The 22,149-nt window shown below is 39.7% G+C and overlaps 1 protein-coding gene across 4 annotated transcripts in view; it reads left to right on the forward strand.

Moving 5' to 3' along the window:
* Nucleotides 1-22,149, forward strand: part of tle2b (TLE family member 2, transcriptional corepressor b) — an 84,228-nt gene that overhangs the window by 24,941 nt on the left and 37,138 nt on the right. For all 4 annotated transcript variants that reach the window (XM_032526930.1, XM_032526932.1, XM_032526931.1 and 1 more), the window contains exon 4: nucleotides 13,927-13,971. In XM_032526930.1, coding sequence (XP_032382821.1) covers nucleotides 13,927-13,971 — 45 coding nt within the window. The remainder of the gene's footprint in view (nucleotides 1-13,926; nucleotides 13,972-22,149) is intronic.

Here is a 22,149-nt window from a genome sequence, read left to right on the forward strand (position 1 = left end):
TCACCCCTGCTGGCCTGAGGTGGAATCTTGCAAAGAGCAGATGCAGAAGCATGGGGCTTAGTGGAATGTGAAAGAAGAGGACATAAAACTGCTGTCTTGCATCGTAAAACCCCAAAAGTCGACATATTGATCCAAAAGCAACTTTATGTCAATCTCTCCTTTCTGTCCTTCCTTTCCCGCTGCCTTGATGTAGTGGACTGTTTAGGACTTGCTAGTGTAAAATGGGAAAACCTTGATGATGGCCTTATAACCTGAGGTTTTACAGTCACATATACTTTATGTTGTAGTTTAGTTGCTGTCCTGGTTTTCTCAAAACTTGTTTCTAGGATTAAATGTTTTCAGAAACTTTTTTTTCTCCCTAAGACTCTTGATTGTTCGCAGCCTTCCGCTCATTCCCACTGTCAAGGACAAGACAGAACTCTTATGGGGGAGTGGACTGTATAAAACAGACATGTCTACTGGAGGGTGACAGCTCACAGTTGGGAATTACATTAGGTGGCCTCTCCATTGCTGTGCTTGTGTTTGTGTTAAAGTGAGGTACAGAGGCGTCGCAGGGGTCTGGTGTTAATGAATGGCCATGCTTTTGACAAGAGACAAAACATTGTTGGCATAAATGGCCAAATATAAAATTTACAGTGAAAGATTATGACACCAAACCACCTGAGAAGTAATGTGTGAAACCATTTTGGATTTGACACCATAGATAAAAATGAAACTGCTTCCAGTAGCAAACCCACAACCACAAATCCAAAGTCATATGTCCGTGACCTGATAACCTGAATTGCTTGCCATTTTATTTAATTTCAAATCCCTGCACAAATCTGAGACGTGGGCATTGATTCAGTGGTCTTGAACCAGGTTAACCTGGTGAACGTATCATTTAAGTGAAGCTGTGCGGATGAACTGATCGTCAATTTCACAGTTAGTTTAGGATTTCATAACGTGGGTTACGATAAAAGTAATTTTGAATGACATATGTGTTGTTTTAAATTTTCTCCCAACTGGATTTTTTTTTACAATGGGACAGCTCTAATATTGCACATTGTGCACAGATCAAACTTCCAACATGCATAATTAGTGCCTGCAGGTCTTTACCTCATTGTGTTAAACATATCCAAAAAACTGTAAAGACTAACACACAACCTCAACTCATCTAAGCTAAGCTACCACACTTCCTGTTGTTGCTTCATGACAATTGTCTTAATGAGTTTTCTTTGCTAGGAAGACTTTTACTTTAAGCCTCCAGCAGAAGGTGTTGCAGTTTATGAACAGCATAAGAATGTAAGGTGGTAATTAAACATTAACAGTATTACTTAACATTACAAACTAAACCCTGGTTATCTTATTTCTCTTGATTAATCTTCTCACCATCAATTAATATTGATTTTATTTAGATTTTACATCATATACTTCAGTAAAATGCTTCTTTTTTAAACTGTTGTCTTATATCTCTCTTGAAGCATGGATCAGGGATGTATCATGGCCCCAGTGTTTTGTCGCCAGTGTTTTGTCTTATGCCTGCCATGCGGTCATTTTTTTGAAAATTGTGTGTGCCCCTCAGGCAGAGATGAAGTGTGTGTGTGTGGGGGGGGAATTAATGCGGTGCTCTCAGCCTCTTACTCTGCTCTCATCTGTCTGATTCAGGCTGACACACCGTGTTCTCTTCAGTAACATTACAGTCACAAACTGCTTGAGAAAAGGGTAAGGGAGGGGTTAAAGGAAGGGAAGGAGAGAGACAAAAATTAAGGGAGTGAATTTAAGTAATAAAGGAAGTGAAGAGAGAGATGGGGACAGTGAGAGGGGAAAAAACCAGAGTGGGCAAAAAAGCCCGAGTGAAAAAAAAGAGAGGAGAGAAAAAAAGAGGGGAGAGAGAATAGTAAGTAAGGCATAAGGGCAATTTCCAAAAAAACAGCAGAAAAAAAAAGGGAAAAAAAAAACAGAAAAAGGCCCCCCGGCCCAAAAAAGGGAAAAGAAAGTGAGTGAGGGCCCCCGCAGAATAAAAAGGGGCCCTTTTGTTTTTTGTTGGGAAGGAAAAGGATGAAAAGCTTTGAAAGACAGGGAAAATGGGGAAAAAAGCCAAAAAAGGGGGGAAAAAAGAGGGGGAAAAAAAAGGTGAGAAGATAGCAGGAAAGGAAAAAAGGGGAAAACCCTAAACAGGGATTGTCCTCGCTAAGCTAAAAAGTTTCTTTTCCCCTCGGTTGTGGGAGGTGGACGGGATTTAACGAGGCCAGGGTGTAGGGAAGGGTTTAGTCCGGTTTTTTAAAAGGGGGTTTAAACCCGTTTTTAACTGGGCTGGGGCAGGAGACCCCCAAACAGAGGTAGGGGTGTTTTTTAAAAAGGGGCTTGGGCCCCCCTTGGGGAAAAATTTTACCCTGTTTTTTTAAAATAAAACCCAAATCAAAATTTAAGGGCAGTTATCCAGTTGTTTTTTGGGGTCTCCCTCCCGATGAAAAATGGCTGCAAGAGAAAACTCAAAGAGGCTGAATGTCTGCCGTGACTGATTTAGTCGTCACCCGCTGACAGGACACAATGGAGAAGTCAGAGCCTGCTAACCTAACCTCTGAAGTGGGTTAGCACAGCGTGCTAATAAATGTTTTAACATCAGTGGGTGTGTGTGTGGTGTGGGCGGGCAGATGAAAGAGACAAGCTCACCCGAGAGACACCGATGAACAATGCTTTTGTTAAGGTTTTTACACACATCCACACCCCCACACACTCTCATCCCCGAATAATACATGCAGGAGTAAACACAAGCTGCTTGCACACACACTAACGGCCACACACTATTTTGAATACAAACACGCTGTAAACCACACTTCACAAGTATAGATGTGCATGCACGACCACGCACACCGCACGCACGCACCACAGCACGCACCACGCACCGCACAAAATGCACATTTGATAAATCCCTTGGATTAGACCCACTTCCTAAAGCTCATTTTTAAAGTCTGCCACTTTCCTCCAGAATGCATAGAAGAGAGAGAGAGAGCGGGGGAGGGGAAGGGAAGGGAGAAAAGAAAAGAGAGAGGCACTGTTGTCTGACACTCTCTAAACACCATGGGGTGGAGGGAGGAGGAGGGGTAACGAAAACAAACACTCCCGAAAATGGAAGAGTGGAAAGGGGGGAAGCACCCAGAGTAGAAAGAAGAACAAAGAGAGAAATGCAGAACGCTTTTTGTCTGCGCCCTATGATGACAGTGTGTGTGTGTTTGTGTGTGTGTTGTGTGTTGTGTGTGTGTTGGTGTTTTGTGTGTGTGTGTTGTGCGTGTGTTACTAAAAGCAGATAGACGTAATATATGTGGCATGTTCAGCGAGTAAGCCTTTTTTTTTTTAGTTTCAGATTTTGAGAAAATTTAAAATGAAACTGAACATTTTTTTACATATCTTATAATGACTGTATGCTAATGTCAATAGATGGATAGATAGATAGATAGAGATAGAGAAACTTCATTTATCCCAAAGGAAATTAAGATGTCCAATAGCTTATACACAACATACATCCACAGCCACACAGACATATGACGTCCACGCGCACGTACTACAAAAATACAAAGAAAGATATCAATAGTGTGCCCTTCCAGTAAAGTTTGAAATATTACATGAATACAACATGTAAAAAGCAAAATGAACTCTTCATCATAGACTTATAATAGAATATTATTATTTTGTCAATATAAAATAACTTTCTCTTAAAAAAAAAAACTCCCTCCTGGTTCCCCGTTATCTTTTCTTTTGCCGTAGTTCTTAAAATTCAAAATGCTATGGATTGCAGCTTTATTTCTAGTTCCAATTTTGTTATTTTGTGTCATTTAGTGGTTAGATGATCGCATTTTTAACCTTCAACTTTCAACAAGCGGTGGCCACCAATCATAACAATGTCTACATCATGTCTACATGATGATATAGTAAGGTACTTTTATTAAATATACTCAATAAATGTCATATTATCATACAGTATGGGTTTATTCTCATTTACAAACACTGTGGATTACTTTGTAGATACGTGCTGATGCTGATAACAGTGTATTGTACATAGGGAATAGAAGATTACCCTCTTACCTTTCTGCTCATAAGGTTGCTGAATTATTTTTTATTATTATTAAATGAGAACGCAGTGACACAACAGAGGGATTATATAAAGCGGAACGGTGGGCATTGGGGGGTGTAATTGTAGGTTCGGGGGGCAGGCAGTTAGGAGAGGACGAACCTATTAAAAACTGACTACAACAGACAAAACATACTGTACTACTGCAATTTCAACTGCTCTTATTGCTATGCTGCAGTCTAGTGCAAAGTCATAGTGCAGCTGTTACTATAGCATACTGTAGAGCTGACACCTGTTAGTAATGTGAACAAGTCTGAATGATACACACTCTACAATATTGCAGTGTAACCTGGTATACTTTATTCAGATTTAGGTCTATGACTATATCCTGAAAATGCTTTTGAAGCGTTAACCTTTAATATGAATAACACAAAACAGTAGCAGTCTTATTTCCCTTTCCCTTGTGGGATAAATAAAGCATAAATTATTATTATTATTATTATAAATATTATTATTAATTACTACTGTAATCAACACACTGTAAGAATAAATGTATTTTGTCAGACATGATTCATAATGTGTGCATTGAACATGACTGGTAACTGTTACTACACTTACAAATTCACAAACGTTTTTGCATTGTTGATTATTTTTGTTGCTTTCTTTTGTTTTGTTTATTGTGCATTGTTTTTATTATCTTTTTGCCCTATAAAGAAGCTTTGAGTTCGTCATAAGCTCAATTTGAATTCAATTTATTATTATTATTATTAGACATCAAAGCACAGTCAAATACACAATGCACTACAGTCCACACTAGACTCCCATAGAGCGTTGTCACTAGAGTGCTAGACTGCACAAATAGTACAGTAGTCACTTCACTGCTGTCTAGCCTACACCCACAGGACAACTGTTACTACATGTCACTTAGTCTTCTCCTTTCTGCCTCTTTAAATGAAACCCTGACTGGACCACTAAAATGTATGGTAAGTAATGTTAATCTAATATGGTTTTTTGTCAAATTCAGTGACTATCTCTTCACAGTCACCTAGTTCTTTATTTCTTGTGTGCACTAAAAAAAAGATCCGGTGTTCCTACACAGCTCTGGCTGTGTAAATGGAAAACAAACAAAAAGGTGTGCACGAGCCAAACAACACTATTCCAACCAATCAGCACCAGGTGGCTCATACAAAAAATGGGATGGGGTTGGGGGGGAGGCAGTGGCCGGCCAGGAGTTATCAACAAGAAGAGTTGGCAGCGAAACAGCAAAAGAGGAAAAGGACTATAAAATATAAAATTAAAGAAGTTGTAGGACCGCGTAAAGGAGGAAAGGCCTTGTCAAAGAGCAGCTATTATACTACTCTTCTGGTCTTAGTTTTTGATTCAGGACTCCTATAAAGCAGCCTGACATGATTCAATGTACAATCAACTATGTAGATTGTTGGGAAACTACCGTCATCTGCAGCTCCTCTGACAGCTAGGCGTAATGTGTTCTGTTTAACATCGGTGAGGCCTTTCAACCATGGTTGCAACGCTGCAGAATTTTGTATTTGTTTGTCAGTTGATTTCAAATATCAACAATATTGAATTGGTTGTACTGTTAAATTAGCAAATGCCTAGCTGGAGCAACGTTTCTGTTTCTGTAACTGAGTGATGTTGTAACTGACCTAATAGCTTGTGGCTCTTTGCCACATTACAAATTCAGCTCTCAAGATTGTGAAGCTGCTTGCTGTCTGAGAATCCCTGTTTTGTCCTCTTTAGACTTAGACTTTAGACAGAATGACTCAGGTTTAAGTCCTGGCAAATGAAAAACCTTCTGGACTGTCCTGAAGGTAACACTGTTCTCTATCTGCCCTCACAGCAAGGATGTGATTAAAGAGGAAATTATGCTGCAGCGACCAATCAACTGTTACAATTTAATATCTTTTATCAACAATAGTGCTACCCTTTCTACTTGAAGGATGACTTGCAACGTTTTGCTTTCACTTAAATATTTCCCAAAACGTGGAAAGGTTATACATTCTGTGTTCATGTCTTGGGTAAAAGTAGTTAAGTATTGTCAAACAAAATGCACTTAAAAAAAAAGTGAACAATGATAGTAACATTTCAATTCATCAGATCGTTTCAGGCCCCGCTGGAGCGTCAGGGCCATGGGCAAGCCCCCTTTGCCCATGCCATATGTCTATGATCACAACATTAGACTTAACTTGACTTAGTTATATCCCCCTCCTGCCTGTCCGACATACTGTGTAAAAATCTGTGTGTAATATCTCTTGCTGTTTGCCTTGGATTTTCCTGAACCTGAGAGATACAGTAGATAGCTGAAGAAAATGGCTGTTCAATGTATTGACAAAAGTGAATTGAATATATTTCCATTCAGTCCTCTCACTCACAAAAATGGTCAGTGGCAGTATCAAGGCTCTTTACCATTTACTGTTGCTAACCCAAACCTACTTGTTTTCCCTCTGGCTTTACAGAGCAACATTTCCATCGTACCTTTATTGCATTCCTTTCCGCAATGTCGTGCTGGTTGTATACAGTCAGCTTCTTCATTTTTGTCCAGAGTGGAGAGCTCTTGCTGAGGACGTCTGCTGAAGTGAGCTATTTAGTTACTTGCAAGGTTGTATTTAAATAATATGGTCATGGTTTTTGCACTCAGCTCAGCTCAGTTGGTGTAGTGGGAAAAAAGTGAGATGCTAAATGAAAAGAAGATAGAGGTAGAGAAGAGCAAGTAAAAAAGAAATGTAGAGTAATGGCAGAGAGGTGGAGGGAGAATTAATAAGGAAAGACAGACAGTAATTGAGTTAAAAAAGATGGGGAGGGCTGAGGTGTATGGATGGAGAGGTGACAAGAGAAGCTGATGAGAGATGGAAAGAGAAAAGTAAGAGATACAAAGAGAACAAAGAGACATGTCATATATCTCATGTTGAGAGGGCTGGAAGAAAGGCAAACATGGAAACACAAAGAGCTAGCTTAAGTATGTTTGTGTGTGTGCTTTGAAGCATGTATGTGTAATGTTGTCAGGTATGTGCATACTTGTGTGAAGCATGTGTGCCTTTTTAAATTTGAAAGAGATTCCAAGCAGCGAATACATCTTGTGTGGTTGGTCTGTCCATGAGAGAATTTGAAAGAGAGTAAAATACACAGCGAAGGTGAGCTTGACAGGGGGAGAGAACCAGAAGAAAATAAAGATATAGCACTCAACAAGGACGGGAGAAACAAATATACAAAGCGAGCAAGCAATGTAGAAAATGGCACTAGAGAGAGAGAGCATGAAATAGAGAACATAAACGAGAAAGATGATTGATTGAAATGACTGAGTGTAGAAAGAATGAGTAGAAAAAACAGTGTGAAGGACAAAAATGATACAGCAGATAGATAAAAAAACAAAGAAGATACAAGGGAGAGACAGAGAGTAATGAGCAAAGGAGAGAGGGAAAGAAGGTAGAAAAAGAAATGACAGAAAAGGATAATTGGCAAGAAAGACAGAAAATGTGTTGACAGGAGAGAGTGGGAGAGAATGCACATGAGAAAGAAGGTGACAAAGGAGAGACAGGACAAGACGGTCACAGAGGAGGAACACCATGTGGCAGAGAGACAGACAGACAGACAGACAGACAGATAAATTAGACATTTCAATGTCTTACATGCTTTAGTGATCAATCCTCTCTGAGACATTTTGCAATAATTCATACAGCCTCTCAAGATACTGGGCAGGTAAATGGTAGGGATGCACATATCCGAGTTTTTCTTTTGTGATGTCAGTTCTGATACCTGGACTCATTGTATCTGCCAATGTGGAGTATCGATCTTGTACCAACGCTTTCTCCTTCACAAATAAAAAATCTGTACACTTTACTGTGTGGAACTCATTAGACATATTTTTATGTAATGCAGCGGCTAAAAAAACTGTCCAAAGAATCAAGTTCTTTACCAAAATAAAATTTAAATACCAAAAATCCAACACACTCTCTTTGACCAGAATCCTATACACGGGCCTACTTGCGGGGAAAAAACTGACATTGCCACTGAAGCAGCAGACTATGTCAGAGCATTTCATAGCCTCGGGGGGAACCAGCCAACAACACATGAAACTATACTGAACTCCTTTAACTTCTGCCTTCTCTTTTTCTTTTTATAGTTCTCAACACTACATGACATTACATTGTAAAGCAATTTTCTCATCATACTCAGTAAAAAAAGATACGTCCTGTCACTTTCAACTGCTTTTATATTTTAAGCAAACGTAACAGATGCAAATATTTGCATGGGCATTAAAAGATTCAACAACTAAGACATAAACTGAACAATTTTCACAGACATGTGACTAACAGAAATGGAATAATGTGTCCCTGAACAAAGGGGGGGGTCAAAATTAAAAGTAGCCCTCAGTATCTGGTGCATTAAGTACGGCAGTGCATATCCTCCTCATGTACTGCACCAGACTGGCCAGTTCTCGCGGTTGTTGCTGCCATCTTGTACCTGTCCCGCAGGTGTGATATTCTGATGTACCGATCCTACGCAGGTGTTGTTACATGTGGTCTGCCACTGCGAGGACGATCAGCTGTGTTTCCAGCGTCCCTGTAGTGCCATCTTAGTAGGGACATGGCAATGTGTTGCCCTGACCACATCTGCTGTCCTCATGCCTCCTTGCACCATGCCTAAGGCACGTTCACGCAGATTAGCAGGTTTCTTTTGGTGTCGGACGCAGTAGAAGTGTCTCTTTACTTTTCTAATTTCCTTACAACTGTGACCTTAATTGCCTACCACCCTTAAGCTGTTTTTGTCTTTTCGACCATTCAACAGGTGCATGTTCATTAATTGTTTGTAGTTCATTGAATAAGCATGGAAAACATTGTTTAAACCCTTTACAATGAAGATCTCTAAAGTTATTTGGATTTTTATAAAAGTATCTTTGTTAAAGAAGTCCTGCACACTGTCCATTACGCCTTGCCAATACTTGATTTCGCACTTTTCTGTGACCGAAATGTTAAAAATAATAATAAAATAAAGTGTGGCTCCGTAAGCTTGTGTTGCGTTTTAATGTTATTGTAAAATACCCTACTGCCATCTAGTACTTTTTTCTTTTAGTCGTTTTAAGGTGCAATATGTAATACTGACAGCTAGTGTTTAAAATAGTTACTGCAGTACCAATTCAAAATACTGGAGAGAGTAGTCCCCTCTGCCCCCTCCTCCCCGAACTCAAAGTTCATGTTGGTTGCCAGTCTGAGACCGCAGCATACACAACAATGTTGCTAGATACTAGTCTCACGTTGCCAGACATTACTTCACAGCACAGCGAGTAGCTAACGTTACATGCTGGCTATATTGACAGTCATAAAAGCCCGTGCTCCTGCAGAGCTCTATACTTAACTGATAGACAGTTTTTTGGCTTAGAATTACGGTAGGAACCACTAAAAATAACACAAGGCCTACCTTGCCGTCACCCGACGGAACAGACTTTATTGGCTTAGCAACAATCGCTTAACGCACTGCAAACTCACACTCCTCCCGATTTACAGTCCCTCTCTCTTGGCTTAAAATAACTCACCGTTTGTCGGCTTTGGTTGCTGAACAGGCTACACGTTGTAAACAGCCGTGGCCCAGTTTATCATGGCGGCGTTAGCCAGGACCAGTCAGGATTACTTTGCTAGCTGTGTCTCAGTTGTTTTTGCGAGTAAGTAACTCGGGTACTCTAGCTATATAATTCAATGTGAGTACACACATTTTTGAAATGACATAAAATGCCCGTCCCTAGTAGCCGTGATAAATTAGCCTGAAGCTAATGCTTACCTGTTCAAGAGGAAATTAGCCAACTCTGCGTCCTTTTGGGCTCTATCTGTCTCCATCTTTTAAATACATCTCCAATATTTACCTGGGGTTTGTAACGTCTCTTGTCACGCAAAAACATGTTAGAAACGTGCTGTTTTTTCAAGTTGGGTAGAATCTAGCTACGTTGATCCTGTTTGTTTGTTTGCTGCTTTCATGGCTGTACTAACGTTACAGCTGCGCGCTGGCTTTAAGTTTTTACAGGTATATCTGGAAACCCTGGCTGTCAAACTGGGCAGTTGATAATAACACACAGGCCAGAACACAAACAGAAATTCCATACTTTCAAAAGGAGAAAATCCTGGCATTGGCATTGTTGTCAGAAAAGAAGAAGACTTAGGATGTTTCCTTAATATCTGATGATGCATTGGGGTCATTTTTGGATTTATTACAGTAAATATATTACATATTGAACCTTTAACAGCAAAAGACTGGTGAAAAAAGTTGTTGTTATAAGTTATTGTTATTGCACTTTAAATAAATCATTTAAATTTAACCATCTCGCCTTAGCATATGGTTAATTTCTTTAATCTTTATTTTTAAATTGTTTTTTTATTTTACTTAAGATAAAATACTATTTCAGTTGCACTTTTGAGAAGAGGACACATATGCTGTTTTTCACAGTTTTAACAAATAAAGAATTATTTTTTAAATTTTTCAAATTGCATCATGAACTTAAAATCGTGAATCGTTTCAAATCTTGATTTTTGTTTACCCTTACACCCCTAATAACATTTTTAATGATTGGTCTACACCAATTGCTTTTTTTCTATTCTATTTCTTTTATCACATAGTATCCTATGTAGTAAATTACCATGTGTCTTTTGTGTGTAGTGTTGAATAGTGTAGTCATGTAACCATTCGTTCTCTTTCTTTTAGTCACACTTATTACACTTATAGTGTAAGCCTTGTTCTATGTGATCTGGCAGTGCTGTACTCAATTATCTTCATGCCAATAAAGCTAATTTGAATTTAGAAAGGTAGGTACGTGCATGGATAGAGACAGACAAAGATAGCAAGGGAGTAAAATGAGACAGGAAATAGAAAGACTGAAATGAAGAGCGAACGGCTAGAAAAAGAAGGACGGGCATAACTAGCAAGAGAGGGGTGATAGAAAAGAGGGACTGACAGCCTCTAAAAGATAGGGATAGGAGTGAGAGGGTGGGACTAAATGAGGTGAGGAATAAATGGAGAGAGAGAAGAGAGCAATTGAGTGAAAATAAGCAAGAGAATACAGAGCGGAAGAGAGAGAGGGAGAGAGTAGTGTCTCTCTGTCATCAGTCAGAGCGTTGCTCATCCGGCAGCAGAGGCTGCCTTTGTCACCATGACGGATCCTCGCTGTCTGTATGCCGCTCGCCACCAACACCATTACAGCACATAACTGATGTACGCACACACACACGCACACGCACACACCACACACACACACACACACACACACACACACAACACACACACACACACACACACACACACACACACACACCAGAGGAGAGAGAACATCACATTTAACAAGCACACACACACATACAGATATGTTTGGTATTTTGGTTTCAAATATACAAAAACACACAAAACACACACACAGACATTCAGATATGACATCATTAGCATAGATATGTTGCACTGTTGATCATACTACACGAACTGGACACGTTATCTAGATCATGATAATTGTTTTCATTTTGAATTAGTCTGATGATTGTTTTCTCAATCAATTCATCATTTGGTCTATAAAATGTCAGAAAGTAGTAAATAAAGGTCCATCACTATTTCCTAAAGCCCATGCTGATATATTAAAATTAAGAGTTTTGTCTGACCAATCCTTCAGAATCCAAAGATATTTATAAATAATATCATAGAAGAGTAAAAAAATAAATGTGAAGAATATTTACATTTGAGAAGCTGGAACCAGTGAACCTTTTAGCATTTTAGCTTAACCCTCCTGTTGTCTTTGGGTGAAATTTTACCAATTTCCAAAAGGTTTCCATATCAGAAATTTGAGTTTCTTTCAACCAAAATTAAAAAAAAAAAAAGAAGTAACATGGATGGTTGCCCACAATGCTCTTCACAAGTAAAATAAATGATCAGTCAAAAAAAACACAATTTGATAAAAATGTAAAAACATTATAAAAAAGGGACAAGAAATGTCAGAAAAAGCTTCAAAAAACGTAGCGAAAATGTGGCAAAAACCCCACAAAAATGTTAAAAGGTGCGGAAGACATCGACAAAAAACACATTGAAAAAATGTAAAAAACCTTGAAAAAAGTGACACAAACATTGGGTAACGCGACAAATTTGTCATAAAAGACAACGAAAACGTTCAGTTTTGACCCATAAGAACTTAAAGTTGCAGTTGACAGGAAGACAACTTCAGGGTTAAAGAGTAAAAGCTGTGTTTCATTCCCTCCTTGGTTAAAAGTTTCAAGCCTGGTTCACCTCTGAGGAATGTGCTTTATTGCACCTTTGGCCACACCAAAACAGCGATGTCACAGTGTACTGGAGTACACCTGTACATCCAACCCAGTCTCACGGCAGTTCGTCAAATGGTCACGTTATTTAATCTATTGATGCGTGGACATGGACACGTTCATGTTGTTTTTTTCATGGTGGTGAGCACAAATTTTAAACTAATGTATTTCAATGGGAAGCATCTTTCTTGAGCACAGCGCGACTACGGTAACAAGTAGTAGGCTAGCCTATGAAAAGCCGAAGATCCGCGCAGGGAGGTTGGTTGGGGTGGTGGATGGGTCAAACAAAACAGGACTGTCACCAGGGATCGTGTCCCCTGTGTGACGATTAATTTCCCATGTTGTTCTTTTCCTAAACACAACCGTCCTGTTGTTGTCACGTGTCGCCCACGTGTGAAGTTTAATTTCCCCGTTGTTGCGTCGCCCAGAAGCCGTGGATCATGTCCCGGCGTGTGACGTGTCCTTTCGCTGTTCCTCTTTTCTTAAACCCAACCGTCCCGCTGTTGTCGCGTGTCCCCCAGTGACCGCCGTCGTCTCCCGCGTGTGGCATTTAATTTCCCCGTTGTTGCGTCCCCTACCGCGGAACTTGTCCCGACCACCGCTGCCGTCTAATAACGTGACCATTTCACGAACTGCCGTGACTCACTGCAACAAGGTGAAAAGTTAGATTACGTTGATGGTCTTTTGCTTCGCTGTTGTCTTTGGCTGTAGGCCAGGCGGAACCAGTTGACCTTTCAACTTGTTGGGTGGACAATTTTCAATTTTGACTGAGTTTTTTGGGCAGGGCAATACAGAGTTTTCTGCAGATTTCATTTTTTTTTTTTATTAAACCCAGAATGTTAACAAATGCAGAAAAAGAGTCCACTAAATTGCGTTTGGGCCTGGTTATTAGTTTCTGTACTGATAACCTTTGGTCATAATGGCTGTAAAAAGATCCCATTCTAGTGCGGTAACTTGCAAAAATATGAAGCTATCCTTCAGGAATGTGGCCAATCTGTACAGTCTGCATTTACACCTGGGTGAGTGTGATTGTAATGTGAGTCAGACAGATGTGGCTAGATGACCTGTGCTAATACAGTTATAGACTCATACTAGACACACACTTAACAATCACGCACACAGACTGTACACACATTCAGATACAGGCACACAGTTCACAGTGGTCAAGCATACACAGTCTTGTTATTCTGATGGGTACCATACATTTTGTAGATCTTCATAGGCACACAAACACAGAGGCAGGTACTGCAACATGTAAGACGCACATTTGGCAGCAGTTCATAGACAAAAACCTGCTGAGACGGTGATTGCATATAACTCACTCAGAGACATAAATACCTCATTATCTATACACAGACACACACAATCTTGTTTTTACTATACACACTTGCGCTCTCTCTCTTTCTCCCATCTTTTCACTTTCTCTTTTCTTGCTATCATTAAAAACACACTGACAAACAGCAGCATATGCATCTACACTGAGCAACAGCTGCTCAATGGGAGATATTGTGTAAGACTGAATGTTAATGTGCGCTGTGTATAAAATGCTAACGAAGCTCTGTCATCTGTTTGTCTCCACAGTACTACGAAATGTCCTACGGTCTCAACATTGAGATGCACAAACAGGTAAAAAAGAGTTTACTGTACTCAGTGTTTTTTTTTCTGTCTCTACTCATCGCTGGTGTACTTGGCCGTTGTGTGCGTGCGTGTGTGTGTATCACTTTATGTGTAGAAGTTGCATTTTTTGAGTAGGCGGGAGAAGGTGAATGTGTTATTTCACACTCACAAACCTGGTATGCCAGTGTGTTTTTTTTGTGTGGGTGGGTTTTTGCAATATTTTCTTGATCCTTTCCTCATTTTTATTTTGTATTTACACTAAGTGTCCTAAATTATTAGAAACACCTTTCAATACAAAACCCTGACTGTATGCTGTAGTTCAACACACCTAAACAGCCACAAACTGTAAACACTATATGTAATCTATTTAATGCAGGGTGGTTGCCTTGCATTGTATGACAAAGTAAATGAGTTTCTACTTTTCTTGTTTCTCAGTATATACTGTATTGGCACGATGAAGCAGGATCAGTTCCAGCTCCACTCATTTTTGTACGTAGTAACAGAGAAAGGGACTTGAAGACATGTTTTATTAAAGAAGGACTTGCTTTTTTCTGTCTTTTATTTGGTAGTCAAATAATGAGCCAGCAAAAACAATACGTGGTTTAAACACTATGGATGGCTGATTTGATTAGTTTTAGTTATGGGTCACTGTACAACACTGTAGTTTATCTCTTCATGCCTCTGTATGGAATATAAACGCAGGTACTGTAGCATGAGACCAGCAGAGTTTGTTTCCTGCATAATTATGATATCCCTATTTTATATTTATTTGTGTGGACGCTCTCTTCCTTGGCTGTTATCAAGCAAAACAAGCGATGGTTGCTGATATGAGAATTAGGGAATAATAATACTATTAAGATGCCTGTTACAGATGGTTACCACAGCAATGGCAAATTAATGTTTTATAGCACTGGTGGCGACACACTTGAGGTTAACTGAAAATAGATGTTGACATGGCTTAGCTATTAGCGACAGCATGGGGTAGTGAGGACTGGTTTATGAAATCACCCACAGGTTCTTCTAAACAATGTAAAAACCAAATACAAGGTAGAAGGCGTTAAAAGAAGTCAGGTCAGTGATTGTGCATCATTTCCATATATCCTCAATGAAGACATGTGCCTGACGAGCAGAGTGTGCTTTCAGGAGTCTGGGACTGCTTGTCAGTCTGCTAATTTGCTGTCTGGGAAAAGGAGACAGTCAAATTACAGACAGGCAGAAACATGTCCAGACAGACAGACAAATAGGCAGAGACACAGAAAGCAGACATGAGATCTTTTCTGCTGTGGTATACAGAATCATTATACTCTTGAAGGGCATCTTCCTTTAAGGTGACTGCCTGTGTCTCCCTCTTTCTTAATCTATCTAATTGCCATGCTTACTCTGTCATGGAGGACAAGATGGGATGGAATTTTTTTTTACATTTTACAATGAGCTCCCAGCATGCCCAGTATTTAGAAAGCAGCTCATTGTTTGAAACAATCTCTAAAAACACCCTCAAATGAAAGCCTCTGCTCTTTGCACTTTAACCTCATAATTAATGTGTCATTTTACAATCAGGGTAATTATAGCACAACGGCATCTAACAGTGGGTTTCTGTCCAAATACTTGCAGTGCAGTGTGCATACTCACTCTAGACTCCAGTCCGGGCTGATGTTACGTTTAGTTGACAAAGTTAGGAATGATGCCAAATGAGTTAAAGAGACAATCAGGGCACATTTTAATTGATCTGCATCTTTAAATCCTGATCCGGATCCTGTTGTGTTCCAGGTGACGCTGCCGTTGTACATGTCGTACTATAATCTGTTAAAACACTGGAACTCATTACCTTAATTCACAGCAACAGAGCAACAGTTACAAGTATGTGGCAGACAGCAGTTTCCTCACAGACACCAAGCATCTCTTTCCTATTAGGGAAAAAAGTGCCTCTAAAGTGCTGCTACTGGTTGAAAGCTGCATTTGTGCCTCAGCTTTTAATTTATGACGGGGATAAAAGATATTTGCTGTAACAGCTGCAGACTAACACATTGAAATTACACAAAACACTATACAACACTATGGATCACTTTGTTAGAATTCCATTGCTACTGTATAAATCTGCTTGGATCCCAGTTTCATGTCAACTTTCTAAGATTATAGGAGAAAGATGGGTTGTTGCTGTCATACAAGTATTAGCAAACAATTTTTATTGTGATTTCTGATGCAGCATCCGTAAGTATCAGTGAGAATATTCAATGTGTACTAGAGAACAGGTAACATCTGCTTGTCTGCTGTACTTTGCACGATTGAAGATAAATACTAACCTTTTATATCTGGAAAATATTATGAAACATAGCTTGTCACACCTTGATGTACGGTTATACTTCATTAAATTAGAACAAGGTATGCAGATATATGTCAGCAACATGTCAGCATTACCCTTAAGGGTTTCTGGTTTGCCTGCATGTTCATGTTTTTTTACCTCAAACTGAACTTAACATGTTGGGATTGAAACTTACATTGTTTGAAATTGTCCCCTCTGCTCCTCATGATTTATTCTGCATTCTTCCAAAATCCAAATTTAATCCTGGTCTCATGGAAAACAATGTTAACCCCATTTACCATTTTGGTCACAATCACCAAAATTCTAATATGCTACTAAAGTACTATCCATACTTAAATTTTGTTGACCTTAACCACCAAGCCTAAATGCAGAAAAGTTGTACTTTAGTTACAATAATAGAAAGTATTGCCCTACAGTGTAGACATAGAAAAGGTACAGAGAAAGAGAGAGAGAGATGGCTGGCAACAAGCCAGGCAGAGTTGGACTGTCAGCTCTTGTCGCCAAAAAGAAAATGGACTGGGGTGCTGGCTGCACCTCTGAGAGATGGACACAGGAGGAGGAGGAGGGGGACAAGCGGGGAAGATGACAGAGGGAGGCCAAGGAGGGGAGAGTGTGGAAAATAGGAAGAGACGAAAGAGAGAGGGGAAGACAGGGATGACAGAAGGAGACCAAAAAGCTACAGTCAGGTGAATAAAGGAAGAAAAAAAAAAAGAGATATAAATGAAGAGGGAGAGGCCCGGTGTTTGGAACCGGAGAACAAGGCAATGCGAAGAGTGAGCAGGAGGAATATGAGAGAGTGGAAAGGTAGAAAAAAAGGTAGTGTATATGTTTGAGCAACAAGGCACAAAAGACCATATGAGAGTGGTCTGAGAGAAAAACAAGAGAGCTAGTAAAAAAGGTTTAACTGGAAAAGTGGTAGCAGAGCCAGTGAGAGAGAAATATGAGGCAGAAAGTACAAGAGAACTTACAATATCACAGATAGAAAAGGAAACAGAGAACCGGAAATTGACAGAAATAGAATAGAAAGAAGAAGGTAGGAAGAGACCGGGATAGAATATAAAATGAAGGAACTGCTATAAAAAAGGACATTAAAAAAGACAGTGATAGAGAAAAGAGATAGCATGAGGAGTCTGAGAGAAAAAGAGAGTGGATGAGGATAAAGCACAAAGGGAAGGTTGTAGAATAGAGGGGGCTACAAAGATGAGAGGATGGAAAAGTGAGTGGGATAGTTTGAAAAATGTAAGAGTGAGATAATTAAAGAAAATGAGGACTTTGAAGATAATGCAAGAAAAGGAGAGAGCATGGTGGTAGAGAAAGAGACAGTTCAGTAAAGGAGATAGAGAAACGGGGGAAAAAGTGAGCGATGGCGGGGAGAGCTAATGTTGGAAAAAGCGTGAGAGCAGGCATGAGAGAAAAAGAGGGGATAGAGATTAATTGAACGGATGAAAGAGGAGTGGGTAAACAGGAAGGATGGGGCCTTAGAAGAGACAGATAAAAACCTCAGAGAACAGATGAGGGAGAAAAAAGAGATGGAAATGAAAATCAGAGCCAGGAAAAGGAAAGCAACGGAGGGAGAAGGAAAGATAGGGGGAGGGCAGTCAGAGAAAGAAGGGGATAGAGAGAGACATCAAGGGAGGGAGGGGAGCTTTGAGCCGCAGTGAGAAATAATGAATCATGAATAGATTTAACAGTATCTGCTCTTATTTCCTCTCCTCCTCCTCTTTCTCCCCCCTCCAACTTCCTCCTGTATCTCTGTCATTATCAGTGGCAGGGCCATCTCATGTCCCGGCATTAATTGAGCTGTAACAGTCATCCCGTGCCTTTCTAGCCTGCCTTTTAGCCTTTTTTTCCATCTCTCTCTCTCTCTCTCTCTCTCCCTCCCTCCCTCTCTCTTTCACTCTTTAGATTTCACACTCACTCCATCTGCACCCCCTCCCTCACCTCTCTTTTGCTATCTTGATCTCCCTAGTTTCCTTTCCATTTCTCTACCTTCTTCTTTTTCTCTCTCTGCCTTCCTCTTTCTTAGATGATTGAAACTGAAGATAACACCCCCCCCCTCCCGGCCTCTTAAGCTGTATGGATACATTGAAACTACACTCACATGCTGCACACACATCTCTCTTGGTTCGAACCCATTATCATATCATATCATATTATGTGTATATATAATATATAGATATATCTTATTAATATTATATATATATATATATTATATATATATACACTAGCTGTGCCCCCTGGAGGAGCAAGGGAGGCTATAAGGACTTTACACTGCTCTCTGTGGTTGTTCTGTATTCATTGAAATAGCACTTCTGGGGCCTGGATAGTTATTGGCTGTATTTCCAGCTATGTGCTCAACATGTATATTCAGTGACTTTGTAATTCAGTCATATATTGTGGGCTCACAGTGGTTGGCCCAAGATATATTATATATGATGATATGATGATGTGCTGTGTGTAATGTTGTAAGGTGTGATGAAATGTTTTGTATGCAGATCCTAGCAGCAGGATAACAGGATGATGGCTGGAGGTGAAGAAGAATAGTAGCTTTGTTAGACTTGAGTCCAGCAAGAGGCGGAGGCAGCCCACAAGCTTGTGACCACGGTGCAGTCTAGAAAAATAATGAAAATATGGAAGGCAGGAAGTGAATTAGATGTGACTTTTTTTATGAACATGCTAAAAAGGACAAATTAAGTAAAGCAAAGAACCCACAACTGCTCAGTGGTAGCAAGATGACACTACAACAGTACTAAGCAGCAGCTAAACATTTGTATCAACATGTATTTGTGTGGTGCCTTTCAGGTAGAAGTCTCCACAAGCCCAAAACATTCAAGTGCATAAAGGTAATCTTGAGGGGGAAAAAAACTTGGCAAAAAGGGCCCCGAGGATAGTCAGACCTAATTTGAATAGACTCGATGATAGTTAAACCTGATTCACAATGTGGTTGACTCCAACATACCCAAAAAACACATTTTTATCCTGTGATCATTGTAATGCCCCATAATCCACTTGGGTCCACTCAATTATTAGGAATATTGACTCACAAACCTTGCAGCATTTAAATGGGACCCTACCCGGATCTGATTAGACTGAACATAATTTGGACCAGCCGGTCTGACACAAGTCCAGGTTTTTTGTTCCATAATACTAAAGAAAGTGCACACAGCAAACAATTAGGGAAATAAATAACCTTATAATGACGAGTTGAACACAGCTGGCAAGTGCTGTTTATAAGGAGAGTTTTGACTGCGGGTTATTTTGATGGCAGGGAAAGAGAAATGCCTTGTGATCTTAGAGGGCTGCATTGTTTACAGTGACGCTGACTGACCTCCATCAGTAAACGTGTTTGCCTACAGTTTGGATGTACAGGTATAACACTGTTTTACTTGCTGGCCTTGCAAACTAAAATGACCTTGGCACTGCAAATGGTTACATATCTCTTACTTCTCTGTGGAAGTGAAATGTTTATTTTGTAGGGGTGTGACGAGACGCTTACTCCACGAGACGAGACACATCACGAGATTGGGTTCACGAGAACGAGACGAGACGAGATTTTTTTTTTAATTTAAAGAAATCCTCGATGAAATATATGAATGGAAAATAGTTTTTTTATTCAACTGAAAAATCACAAAATGCCAAAAGTGCATTTTGAAATCAACTATTAATGATGAATGTTATTTAACTTCTTTTTTTTTACTATTTTAATGAATTATATGCAGTAAAGTACAATTTCACACGAGAAATCTAACTCCTAACTCCTAACAAATGATTTAAAAGTGGCAGGGGGATCTTCAATAGTAATTTCACGCTCCATCACGCTGACATCACATCGCCTCACGAGACAACTTTTCACCTCGACGAGAAATCTCGTCACGTTTTAATCTCGCGAGATCTCGTAAAACGAGATCTCGTCACACCCTTAGTATTTTGACATGTGCACATATACTGTACATCTTCACAGTTTCAGAAGTAATGTTATTTTAGCAGTAGTGTCCATTATTTCTTTGCTGGGATAGTGTCCCCCAGCAGACCCCTGGGGCCAGCAGGGAAACTACTGTGGAAGCATTTCAATAACAGCCTAGGTAAGTGTTTCTAAACGACTGAGTTGGGATCTGACAGTGCATCACACAAAAAATTACACTGCTGCTGCATTACAATCCTTAAACTACTACTGTCGGTACACCATGCCCCCTTCCTATCAGAAATACCACATATTAGTGTCTTATTTTGACTTGGAAAGGGAACGAAAAACGCATAGCTTAAGCTAATGTAGCATCATTGACTTATTTTCCTCGACAGTCACTGCACAATCACATCACTGGTCTTTTGACTCTAATTTGGATAACTTAGTTTTGTTAATTTATTATGATTATGCATGAACAATGATTATAGCTTTTAGGTGCTTACAAAATATCTCCCTTATTAATTTAGAAATCGATATCCCAGAGAACAGAGTTTTGCCTCTTTGAGTCAAGCCTGCCTGGTTGCTGATTGAAATAATCTGGACTCAAAAGGTTTAAATCCTTCAAACAAGTTGTGCTTTTTACATCAGGTTACACTTGCTGTAACACCATTTTGGGTTTGCAGGAGAAATGTTAGAAAGCTGCTAGAATGCTGGAATCTTTGCATATTTGTTTGCATTTTAGTAGCCTGTTGACAGTGCATAATTAGAGATTAGAACGCAACGACCTGGAAGGGCCTGTGTAGTTGAAATCTGGCTCCCAATTACATTTTTGTAATAGTTCATGGTATACGATGCTAGTCCTAGGTGGATAGGACACATTTATAAAACAATAAAACAAAACCGGTACTGGAGGATGAGAGGAGAGTGCATATTTTTTAAAAGGAAAGACAATAATAACAGGCAGAAAGGTTACCCAGTGGTGAGAGAGAGCATCCCATTACTGAAAGGTGTCAGCGTGTCCTCAAGCTGATATTTAACCTCTAACTGGTTACTAATTTTAAGCCACTTTTGGTAATAACACCCATAAGTTAAAAGCCTAAACGTGACCAGGCTTCTTACTTAAACCAGCAGCTCTACACTCACCTTGTAACAACTCGGGTCCTCCTGACCTCCTCCATAAATCACTGAAAAGAATACTAATCAGGATATCGTTGAAGTTGTGCTAACATTTCAGCAGTAGGTCATACTTTATACTATAACTGCCATACGAATGCTAGGTTTGCACACCATTGACCGGATGCTATAAGAACCATTGTTAGCATATGTATAGACTTTACATACTGTATCAGAATGCTAGATAGAGAGAAGAAGTAGTCTACAGACCAGGCAGGATATTATAGAAGGCTGTGTTTGATAGTCAGGATGCTCGGCAGCCAGACTGTTTCCCCTGTGGACTCCTGAGGACAGATGCAGCAGCTGGCTGTCCTTCCTTCCTGCTCCTTCCTTTCATTTCACCACCACATATATGAGGCTGAGGGTGTGGGAGTGTGTGCTTTTGAGTGAGAGAAAAGAGTGAGTAGCCCTTTGCTCTCTCTTTGATGTGATAGTTTATGTTATATAGCAAACACTGTTGGCATTATTAGCATTTTGTAGCAGTTATACAATGAAAAAAAAATAAACTGTGAATTGAGCTGAAAAGAAAGGGGAAAAAAAGATGATGAACTAGGTCAAGAAATTAACTATTAATTAATTAAATTATTAAAACGGACTGAGAAAAATTAAGCCATGGTACAAGCAGGAGAGGGAGATCACATGAGAGAATGTTTATCTGTTTGTGTTTTACAAAAAAAAAAGTGTGCATGCACTTATCCTACGGCCTAATTAGCCTGAGCCGTCTAGTCTTTTTATGCATGTTTGTGTGTGTGTGTGTGTGTGTGTGTGTGTGTGCATGTGTTGGTATATT

This window comes from Etheostoma spectabile, chromosome 9 (genome assembly GCF_008692095.1).
Source record: "Etheostoma spectabile isolate EspeVRDwgs_2016 chromosome 9, UIUC_Espe_1.0, whole genome shotgun sequence".
NCBI classification, from domain to species: Eukaryota; Metazoa; Chordata; class Actinopteri; order Perciformes; family Percidae; genus Etheostoma; species Etheostoma spectabile.